This window comes from Fukomys damarensis, unplaced genomic scaffold, assembly GCF_012274545.1.
Source record: "Fukomys damarensis isolate Sample0158 unplaced genomic scaffold, DMR_v1.0_HiC HiC_scaffold_19, whole genome shotgun sequence".
Taxonomy (NCBI): domain Eukaryota; kingdom Metazoa; phylum Chordata; class Mammalia; order Rodentia; family Bathyergidae; genus Fukomys; species Fukomys damarensis.
The window spans coordinates 62,192,499-62,203,270 of record NW_022900931.1 but is presented as its reverse complement, the minus strand read 5'-3'; the positions used below and the strand labels follow the sequence as shown (position 1 = coordinate 62,203,270).

The 10,772-nt window shown below is 55.8% G+C and overlaps 1 protein-coding gene across 1 annotated transcript in view; it reads left to right on the top strand.

Moving 5' to 3' along the window:
* Positions 1 to 4,493: 4,493 nt before the first annotated feature.
* Positions 4,494 to 10,772, top strand: part of Exoc3l2 (exocyst complex component 3 like 2) — a 20,128-nt gene continuing 13,849 nt past the window's right edge. Inside the window, exons 1-2 of the mRNA XM_033766004.1 lie at positions 4,494 to 4,680; positions 8,456 to 8,994. Of these exons, the coding sequence (XP_033621895.1) occupies positions 8,472 to 8,994 (523 nt within the window). The 5' untranslated portion in view covers positions 4,494 to 4,680; positions 8,456 to 8,471. The remainder of the gene's footprint in view (positions 4,681 to 8,455; positions 8,995 to 10,772) is intronic.

Below are 10,772 nucleotides of genomic sequence, written 5' to 3'. Positions count from 1 at the left end.
GCAGAGGCAACGAGGCCAAGCGCCAGCCCAGGGGCGCGCGGAGAGATGGGGAGAGATACACAAAGGCAGAGACACAAAGAGATGGCCAGAGAGAGAGGCAAAGAGCAGAAACACAAAAGAGAAGGACAGAAGGAGGGGGCCGCGGGGAGAAAGTGAGCGAGGGGAGACGCGGAGAGGGACAAAGACTGGGACGGAGACCCGTAACCCAGACAGGCGGAGAGGCCGAGACAAAGAGACCCAGAGAGGGAGATCAGAGGCGGGGGCCGGGCCCGGGCCACACACGCAGCGCCGCGGGGACCACCGTGTCTTCCAGCCCCGGGTGCGCGGAGGCTGAGTGGCCTTTCCCGGTCCACGCCCTGCCCCGTCTGTTCCAAAGTCTGCTTATCCTCCCGAGCCTCCGTGGCCCTTTCCGAAAACCACAGCAGGGTACCGGGCCACCTCCGGAAAGCTGATTGTTAAAAATGAAAGAATTTTGGAACTGGTTGTTAACCACGGCCATTATTAAGATTAATTAAATTATGCAAACATGCAATTAAATAAACTATATTAAAAGCAAAGGTACTATACGCGCATCGCATCCTGATCATTTCGCTTCATTTTCCTAGTTTCTGTGATCTTCACGTAGTTTGCACCTTTTGTATACTTAGGAAATTGCTATAGAAGAGTGGGCTACTGTGTATCTCTGCCCCCAAGGGCTCTCAGGGACTCACCGTGCTAACAAGAAATTGCCCCTGGTGAGGATATTTACCTCATGGAAATTGCCAAAGGTAACAAATCGATATTTACCAGCCTATGGCGGGTTGAGGACATTAGTTGCGTGGATTCACGGAGGCGGCTCCCATGCTGGGCTCTCAACACCGGGTCTTTTCCGAGAGGTAGGGACCACCCTTACCCATGCATCCATGGAAGAGGAAATCCTACAGGCCGGAGGAAGAAAAGTTCCACGTGGAAAGTGACCAAGTGGGGATTTGAACTCCACTTCTCCCACCAAACTCCAGAACTTGGGCTCTTAACCACGATGGTTTCCTGTTTCGAAGAATAACAGCAGCAACCTTAGTATGCAAAAAATCTAGAAGAATGTAAGTAAATTGCTTATCAGGGTGAGGGAGGGTTAGAATTTCATTAATACTATTATTTAGCAAATGAGGCCTGAGAAGTTTTAAGGCTGGAGGCAGAGAGGAGGGGTTCAGGACGTGGTTCCAGAAGCTTTGTGACCTCCAAGTCTCTGCGGGGTGAGGGCTGGAACTTAGGGAAGTAAGATGGGGGTCTGAGTCGCCCCCCAGTCCTCCCCAACCCTTGTTGATGGCTGCAATTCTCCCATGCACCACATGGGGACAGCAGATCGCCTCCTTACATACATGGGACACACGAGAGCTCCTCCCCCTGCTCCCCCTTAGTTCCATGCGGTCTCCACTCCATTTCCAAAGTGAGGGAGGCTGAGGATTGGACTATGAGGGTGAAGGGCACAAAGCAGATAGACGCTCGGAAACCTTAAATTTAATGAGACGTCTACTCAAAGGTATATGATTCTATTTATACGATGTAGCAGGGCATGATTGCAAGTACCTGTCGTTGCAGCCTGGGGGAGGCTGAGGCAGGGGGATCTTCACGAGTTCGAGGCCAGCCTGAACTACATAGCCAGACTCTGTCTCAACAAAACAAAACAAAACATTTATATGACATCTAGAATAGGCAAATTCACAGAGACAAAGAGTGGCTTAGTGGGTGTCAGAGGCTGAAAGAGGTGTGGGGTGTGATTCTACTGGGTCCAGGGTTTCTTTTTGGGGTGATGCAAGTGTTCTGGAATTGAATGAAAGTGATGCTTGCTGCAACCTTGTCCATATACTAAGACCCAGGAGCACATGTTTTAAAAGGCAAATTTTATGGTTTAAGAATTATATCTCATTTTTTAAAAAAATTAAAAAGGAAAGAAAGGAGAGCTGGGAATGATGGCACACACCTTTGTCATCCTCGCTACTTGGGAGGCTGAGGCAGGAAGGTTGCCATGAGTTTAAAGCTAGCCTGAACTACACAGTAAGACCCTGTCTCAAAAAAAGAAAAGGAAAGAAAAGAAAAAAGGGGCTGGGATGTCACTCAGTGTGAAGGCCTTGGGTTCAAACCCTAGTGCTAAAGATAATAATAATAAATAATGATGAGCATGGACTGTAATCCCAGCATTCCAGAGGCTGAGGCAGGAAGGTCACCATGAGTTCAAGGCCAGCCTGGGCTAAATGTGAGTTCAAGGCCAGAATTAAATAGGGAGACCTCATCTCAAAAAAAAGCAAAATAAAACAGAATAAATAAAAAGGACTGGGGATGTAGCTCTGTACTCTAGGGGTTCAATCCATAGTATCTACCCCACAGAAGGGGAAGGGAAGAGAGGTTTGGACAGTGTCACAGCGCACTGGGGACCCAGCGCCACCCGGGAGGCTGCCCTGGCCCCTCGCCCTGCCCTCCACCTATTGTCCTGAGGATTCAGGCCCAGGGGTCTTCGTATCTTGCCATCTTCACTTCCCAGAGACAGATTGTTGATTGCAACCCCAAAGCCCCCTCTACCCCGGCCGAGGACGGTTGCTGAACACACGCAGGCCCGTGAATGGGCCCCTGAACAGCCCTCTGACCCTGAAACCCAGCCTTCAAAGAGACCCTAACCCCATATCCACTACCACCCACCCCATCCCCACACCTTAGTCCCAACCACACTCTGCCTCCTTCTTCCTCACCCATTTAACTGGCAGGAAGGGCATTGCCAGGGCCTGGGTTTTAGCTCAGTGGTTCCCGTGCCTGCCGCGTGAGCACCAGGACCCGAGTTTGATCCCCGGTATCAAAAAAAAAAAAAAAAAAAAAACCGTTCCCAAAGCCCCCTCCCGACCTCCGCCCAATGTCCCCCTTACGAGGTTTTATCAAAGAGACCCTAACCCCATATCCACTACCACCCACCCCATCCCCACACCTTAGTCCCAACCACACTCTGCCTCCTTCTTCCTCACCCATTTAACTGGCAGGAAGGGCATTGCCAGGGCCTGGGTTTTAGCTCAGTGGTTCCCGTGCCTGCCGCGTGAGCACCAGGACCCGAGTTTGATCCCCGGTATCAAAAAAAAAAAAAAAAAAAAGACCGTTCCCAAAGCCCCCTCCAGACCTCAGCCCAATGTCCCCATTTACAGGGTTTACTTTTTTTTCTTCAGACAGAATTTCCCAGAGGTGCTAAACAGTGGAGGCTGAGCTCAAATTTGCAATCCTCCTGATATACAGAAAACAAATGTAACCCCAACCTGCTAGATGTCAGATACACCAGGTTCACGTGCCCCCAAATCAAAGAATGAATGCTAAGGAATAACAAAGGTTATGAGTAGGAAAAATGTATCCAAAAAAAATAACTGAGCTCCTAAGAGACAGGAGGGAACCCAAGGTAGGTTGCTGTGGACCCCACTTTACAAAGGAAGTTTATAGCGCAAAATTAGGAGGTGGGTACAATGTGGTCCAAACTGTGATCAACCAATAAGATTACAAGTAGAGCTACTTAGGTAATATTTATCCAATGGGGAAGCAGGTCAAGCAGCGAGTGTCCACGGAAAGAACAAAGACCTTTTTAGGCAGGGATGGATCAGGAGGTCCTGGTCACCCACCTGGATGACTGATGTCCATCTGGATTTGAACCAGGTGATACCAATTAGAGTATGAGCTCCAAGTTATTGCTTATCCCTTGGGGAGACTTGGAGGCCCGGTCACTTTGTCTTTTTCCTGAGGCCTGGCCTTTGACAGATGTGCCTCCAGCCGGTCATAGTATGCTCTCATCCTCTGCACTGACTCCCTTGAGGGCCTGGAATATTTCTTAGCTGTCTAGAACACTCCTGCCTCAGCCTCCCAGAGTGTTGGCCTTACAGGTGTGCTTACCATGACCAGCTGTCTGCGGGGCTTTGCTGAGCACCTACTATGGGCTGGGCTGCGTCTGGGGCCAAGGTGGTGAGCAAGGCCAGCGGAGCCCATTCTGCTGCCCTGACTGAGGCACAAACACAGACCCTGGTCGTTTCAGACCGTGGGAGGCACTGGAAAGGAGCTGACGGGCAGATCTGTGCCCCTGGCAGAGAGCTCACTGCAGTAGGCCCCAGAGATGATGGCCTTAAGGCGGGAACGACCACAAAGGCAGGCGAGCAGGGCTCCTAGGCAGAGCCACGGTTTCAAAGCCATGCCCTGTGCCGCTCCCCTGTGTCCCCAGCTTCTGGAGCCAGTGGGCCATCCTAGCCTTGTCCCCACACTGGGGCCCTGCAGAGCAGTGTGCTGCTCCGGGGACCCCACAGTCCCTCTGGAGGTCTCAGCCCAGTGCCACTGGTTGCTCTGGGCTCCCGTCCAGCAGGGGCGCTTGCCTGGGGTGCCCAGGATGGCGTTGTCACCTCTCGAGGCGTGAAGAGCAGGCGGGGCGGGTGGCGGATTCCGGCCTGGGGCAGGGTGGGGACAGGGCTGTGGGCCTTGTCCTTCCCAGCCCAACCGCAGGCTGCCTAAAAGGGCAGACAGATAATGAGGCCTTCCCGGCCCTGGCCCCAGAGAGGGAGGGGTTTCCTGACAGGAAATTGTCCTCCTCCAAGCCCCCCCTCCTCAGACCCAAGCTCGCTGCAGTCCTGGCCCAAGGAGGCTGGGGACAGGACATCAGTGGGGACAGAGAGACGGGCGCAGAGGACCACGGTGAGTGTGCTGGGGGAGGTGGGAGGATTCACACCCGGACCCCCTCAGAGAACAGGCCCAGGAAGGACCTGTGCCCCAAACCCAGAAGGGACAGGGTAGGGAGGACAAAGGAGAAGCTGGGGCCAGAGCCTGGCCGTGGGGCAGCGGCAGCGAGAAGACAGGAGGTGGGAGCAGCAGGTGGGAGCAGGAGGCTGTGCAGGGGAGACCTGGGGAGCGGGGAGACGGGGGGACCTCTGGGAGGTTGGAACCGTGGATGGCAGAGAGCAGAGGGAGACAGTGGGGCTGCTGTGCCAGAGTCCAGGTGGGAAGGGTGAGGCCCGTGGGGACCCAGTGTTCACTCCATCCTGGGAGACGGGGCTGAGACACAGAGCTGGGCTCACAGACATGAAGCGGGGGTGGCAGAGACCCCGCTGGCCAAGGTTGGGACTGGAGGTGGTGGGGAGCTTGACCGGGCGGCTGGTGACAGAGTTGTACCGGGCGAAAGGACCAGACTGGGGCCGGACTGGCTGGAGTTGGGTCTGGGACAGGCAGTTTCCAAGTGCAGTGGAGTCCAGATGCTGGGGACTGCTGGGGGCCAGATTGTGCAGAGGCCACCGAGCCGCAGAGAGGCTGGCAGCGAGGAAGAGGAGGAGGGGCCCCAGGAGGGAAGCTCTGGTGGCTGAGACATCCTGGAGGGGCGCCAGCGCTGGGGGCTTGAGGGGTGCCTGGAAGTGAGTCAGGGGCCGGCCTGGGAGGCAGAGAGGGCGCTGGAGGGCAGGATGTGGGGGCAGCTCGCAGAGGGCCTGTGGGAGCCAGGAAGGGGGAAGAGGTCGGGGCCGGTTTGGGGCAAATGTTGCCTCTGGCTTTGCGGAGCGCTGGGCATAGTTTGGGGGGACTGGGCATAGGTGGGGGCTGTCGGGCTGCTTGGGGAAGTGGCATTTCTAATTTGGGCAGCTTGGACTTTGGGCAGTTGGAGGGAAATTGGAGCCTGAAATTATGGGGTGGTGGTCACACTTTGGGGGGATGTCGGAGCCCATTTCGGGATGAGGCCTGTGGAAGCCGAAGTCAGTTTGAGAACCTAGTGTTGGGGGGGTATCGACTGGCCACGGGGGCTCAGGCAAGGGTTGCCATGGTGACTGCCTCCCGGAGGACAGGGGACCATGGAGACTGGTGGAGGTCAGGCGGTGTTCCTAGAAACAGAAGGGCTGAGAAGCAACAGCTGATGTCTACAGCTTGAAATGGGCAGAGAAGGGAGTGCATCATCCCAGAAAGCAGTGCTTGTTACCCAGCCCAGCCAGTGCCCTCAGCACCAGCACCCCAAGGTCTCCCTTCGGCCTCGCACACCACCCTGCCCCTCGCCTGCCCAGAAGCCTCTCCCAGTTCCAAACAAGCCAGCCACAGTTTCAGCAGTAGTAGACCGAGTGAGCCTCAGGCACTTTATTAACCCAAATGTATCATAGTCACACGGGGGAATATTATGCAGCCCTTAAAACAAATGAACCGGAGCCATAGAGATGGACATAGCTAAAACTCACACGTTCCTAACATGCGCAAAAGAAAAGGCAAACACCACGTTGCAGGATGCAGACAGTGTGCTACCATTACGGAGAGTCTGGAGCCAGTTGGGTGCCCATCCGCTCTGGGCATGGGTGATGGAGGTGGAGGGTGTGGATCTGCCCAGATGGGCAGACAGCGCCGAACATGAGCCAGCTCCCTTGGGAGAAGGCTGCATGCAGCGGGACCTGGGGAGGCATCAGGGCAACGCAGTACATTTGGAGTGGAACTAAACAAAACACAGAATGAAAGGAATGCACATAGTGCAAATTTTTGCACTAGCTACAGCGAGGATTACAAGTGTATATTGTCCTCTATGTTTTTCTTGTTTGTTAGTTTTGACACAGCCTCACTGTGTTGCCCCGGCTGGCCTCCAATTCGTGGTGATCCTCCTGCCTCTGAGTGCTGGGATCACCACAACTGTTTGTTTGTTTTTGGTGATACTGGGGATTGAACCCAGGGCCTTTGCATTGAGCTACATCACCAGTCCTTTTAATTTCTATTTTGAGATAGGGTCTCACTAAATTGCCCAAGCTGGGCTTGAACTCCCAGCCCTCCTGCCTCAGCCCAAGTGCTGGGATTACAGGGATATCCCACCACACCCAGTTTAGAGGGGCGCTTTTCAAAATCATGAACTAGGGTGTAGCTCAGTAATAGAGCGTTACCAAGCAGACACAGAGCTCTTGGTTTGATCCCCAGCACTGAGACAAACAAACAAACAAACAACCACGTGCAGTCGTCTGTGGCTCCCCAGTGCCCTGAGGAGATAGCCCGAGCTCCTGCCTCGGGGCTTCAGGCCTGTGCGGCCTGCTCCCCAGTGACCTCTCCCAGGACTTAATGTCTACCTCCCCATCCAAGGAACGAACTGTCCACCTCCTTCCTTCCTTTGTTTCCTGTTGAGCACCCATCCCAGAGGGCCTGCTTGGAGCCGGGGACACAGTAGTGACCCAGAGAGATCGAGCCCTGCCCTGCCAGGCCCCCAGGCCAGCGTGGGACACAGACCCATCCCAGGACAGGTGGACCCAGCTTGAGCAGGGCTGAATCAGGGAGCCCCCCAGGGGGCCCTAGCCCAGCCTAGTGATCAAGGAGGGCTTTCTGGAGGAGGCACAGTGGGACTGAGTCCCAGGGTCTCAAAAACAGGCTGCTGCTTAGGACAGGCAAGCTGGGTGTGGTGGTGCACACACCAGTGAACCCAGCACTCTGGGAGGCTGAGGCAGGAGGATCACAAGTTTAAGCCCAGCCTGGGCAATTTAGCAACTTAGTGAGACCCTGTCTCAAGATAAAAAACAAAAAGGGCTGGGGATGTGGCTCAGGGCTTAGGCCCTGGATTCAATCTCTAGCTTGTGGCGGGTGGGGTGCAGAAACACAGAGGAGCCTGAAGGCAACGGGAGAAGAAGGAGGTGGCAGGATAAAACTGATGAACTTCACAGTTCCCAGACCTCACAGGCTGAGAGGTCTGAGTTTTGTGTCAAGGGCACTAGGGAGCCATGGAAGGCTCAGGAGAAATGGAGGAGCTATATCAAGGTCTTCAAACATGGGTGAAGGTGTGAAGGCTGGAGGCTGGAAACCAGGAAGGAGTGTGATGAAGGGAAATATACGGGGGCTCCGTGTGGGGTAGGAGCCAGGAGAAGGGAGGAAGAAGGACCAAAGATGGGAAAGAGATAAATTTAGAGGTGGGAGGGGCGGGACTCAGGAAGCTGTGAGCCCTCAAGGGCAGGGACCAGGTCTGATCTAGTCTCCTGCACAGACAGGGCAGGCCATAGATCTACTAAGTTTTTTGGTTTGTTTTCATTTTGGTAAAATACACATAACAAAAACCACCATTTCAAACAATCTAAAAGTGCATTTCGCATATTCACAATGGCACTGATCCACCAGCTTCTTGTAGTTGCAGAAATCTTCATGTGCAAAGTGGGGACAATGAGCTGAGTGTGAGAGAGCACACCTGTAATCCCAAGCACTCTGGGAGGCTGAGGCAGGAAAACCGCAAGTTCAAGCCCAGTTTGAGGAACTGAACAATTTAGGGAGAGCTTGTCTCAAAATAAAAAATAAAAAAGGGCTGGGGATGCAGCTCAAGGCAAAAGCCATGGATTCAACTCCCAGTACCACAAAAGAGGGGGGGTGACAGATAGCCCCCCATGTAGGACTCTGCAGATTTTCGGGGTTACCAAGTGCTCAGACCAGTGTCCTGGGCACAGAGCCGTTGTCACCAATGCCATCGATGGTCTTTCCTTTTCCCCAGGTGCCCACCTGTCAAAATGCCCATCCTGAAGAGTCTAGGGGTGACAGACCCTAAGGTGCCCCGGGCGGGGACCCTGCCCCTGAGGACATCTCGGAATCCCTTTGAGGAAGTTCCAGGGCTGGAGGAAGAGCCCGGGGAGCCGGGGCCCCTGCCCAACGGAACCTCGTGTCACCGTCGTGCCACCCTGGAGAAGCTGGTGGGCCTGGGCCCCTTCCGGCTGGGCTGGATCCCAGGCCGCCGGGCAGGCAGCCCTGGGGATGGGCAGCCCCGTTCTTTCCTGGGCCGAGTGCTGAGCCCAGGGATTCGAAGGAGCTCTGCAGACTTCGGCCTGCTGGCCCGGCTTCAGGGCACCCGAACCCACGGGGAGGAGGAGGCTGGGGACGCGGCACGGAGGCTGGCTTTTCTGCGGCTGGGGCGAGGGCCCAAGCCCCGGCGTGCATCCCTGGCAGAGAGGGTGGTACCTGCAGGAGAGGCTGCTCCTGAGCCCCCACCCAAGGTCCGAGAGCCCCCGAAGATGAAGGAGCCACTGTCAGGTGAGTGAGGGTCCTGTCCCGGAACGGAGGGATCGGAGCTAATCCCCTCCTGACCAGGCACCACCAGTGTCCCCACTTCCTGTCCAGCCTCCACCCATGACCCTGTCTTCATTGACCTCGCCTGTGACTCCAACATCCAGTGAAACTCCAACCTCGCCCAGCCTTTGCAAACCCTGCTCAGGTCCCACACTCTCCACATCCCTACCTGCCCTGTTCTTCCTCCCCAAGGCAAACTCAAGCCGATCCCATTTCCAACACCCACTGCCAACCTTGTACCCCACCCCTAAGTCCATCCCAGTCCTAGCCCCATCCCTGGCCTCCACCTTGAACCTCACTTCTAGGCTGTAGACCCCGGACCGGTACTACCCGGGTGGGTCTCTGGGCAGCCGTGACAAAGGTCGACAAGCGGATGGCTTAGGACGGCAGAGGGTGTTGTCTCACGGCCTCAGCAACCCGCAGTCCTCCCCGACCACCATCACCGCCCTGTGCTTCTGGCAGCTTGCCAGTCTTTCTTTCTTTCTCTCTTTTTTCTTTTTTGTTTTTTTGAGACAGGGTCTCACTATGTAGTTCAGGCTGGCCTTGAAGTCACAGCACTCTCTTGCCTCAGCCTCCTGAGTGCTGGGATGACCAGAGTGCACCACCATGCTTGGCTTGTAACAGCATGGATGCTCCTTGGCTCACCGATGAATCACTCTGCTCTTTCATGTCCCCGTGGCATTACCCTGTTGTCTCTTCCTGTCATCTTCGGTGTGTGCCTCTCTCTGTACCTCAATTTCCCCTTAAGGACACCAGGCTTACTGGATGAGGCCTACAAGCCCATGACCTCTGTAAAGACCCTCTTCCCCGCAGAGGTCATGCTCTGAACACGAGGGTCCAGACTGCACATATCTTTCCGGCGGGAGGGGACACAGTTCATTCCACACCACCACCCCATCTCCATTCTTTGTGTGTTTGTTTTTTTGAGACAGGGTCTCACTGCATAGTTGAGACTGACCTGGAGTTCACTGTGTAGCCCAGGCTGGTCTCGAACTCACAACGATCCTCCCGCCTCAGCCTCCCGCGTGCTGGGATCACAGGCTGCGCCACCACGCCCGGCTCCCAGCTCCATTCTTAACGCCATTCCGACCCCTCACCTCAGGCTCCCCCGAGTGCCCCTTTGGTCCCCGTGCCGTAGTCACCAGGCCTGTGGTCAGTCTCTATCGCAGGACACCCGCAGCCCCATCTCTAGCTCTTCTGTCTGCCCCTCAGCCGGGCTCTCTCTCATCTCCAGCGCTCTCCTCCTTTTCGGTCTCACCCCTTTCGCCCCCGTGACCCCCTGCTGTCCCTGCCCACGGCCCCTCCCCATCCTGCAGCTCCACTGCGCCCCCAACTGGGCCTCTCTCCCTCTGCAGTCCGCTCACCTCCGCCTAACCCCGTGCAATCTCCCATCCAGACTCCCAGGAGTCACCTTCAAACTCCTGCCATCTCCACCTTCTTCCCGTCCTCCACCGTCTTCTAAGTCGTCCCCACGGGGACCCAACCGCAGAGTCCTCCTCAGTTCCCCCCTGCTCGCCCAACCCGGCCCACCCCGCCTTGCGCCCCAGGACCCCTCTGTCCTCTGATGCCCTCCACATCCTGGCCAGATGTTATTTCAGCCCCGGCTCCCGGGGGACTGGGAGGGCACTTCGGGGAGCTGAGGAGGGGGTGACTGGAACCCCCGCCTTCTGGAAACGGATGGGCAGAAATAGCGCTGGCCAGGAAACAGTCTCTCTGCCAGGGAGGAAGCGGGGGGGGGGCGGGGAGGG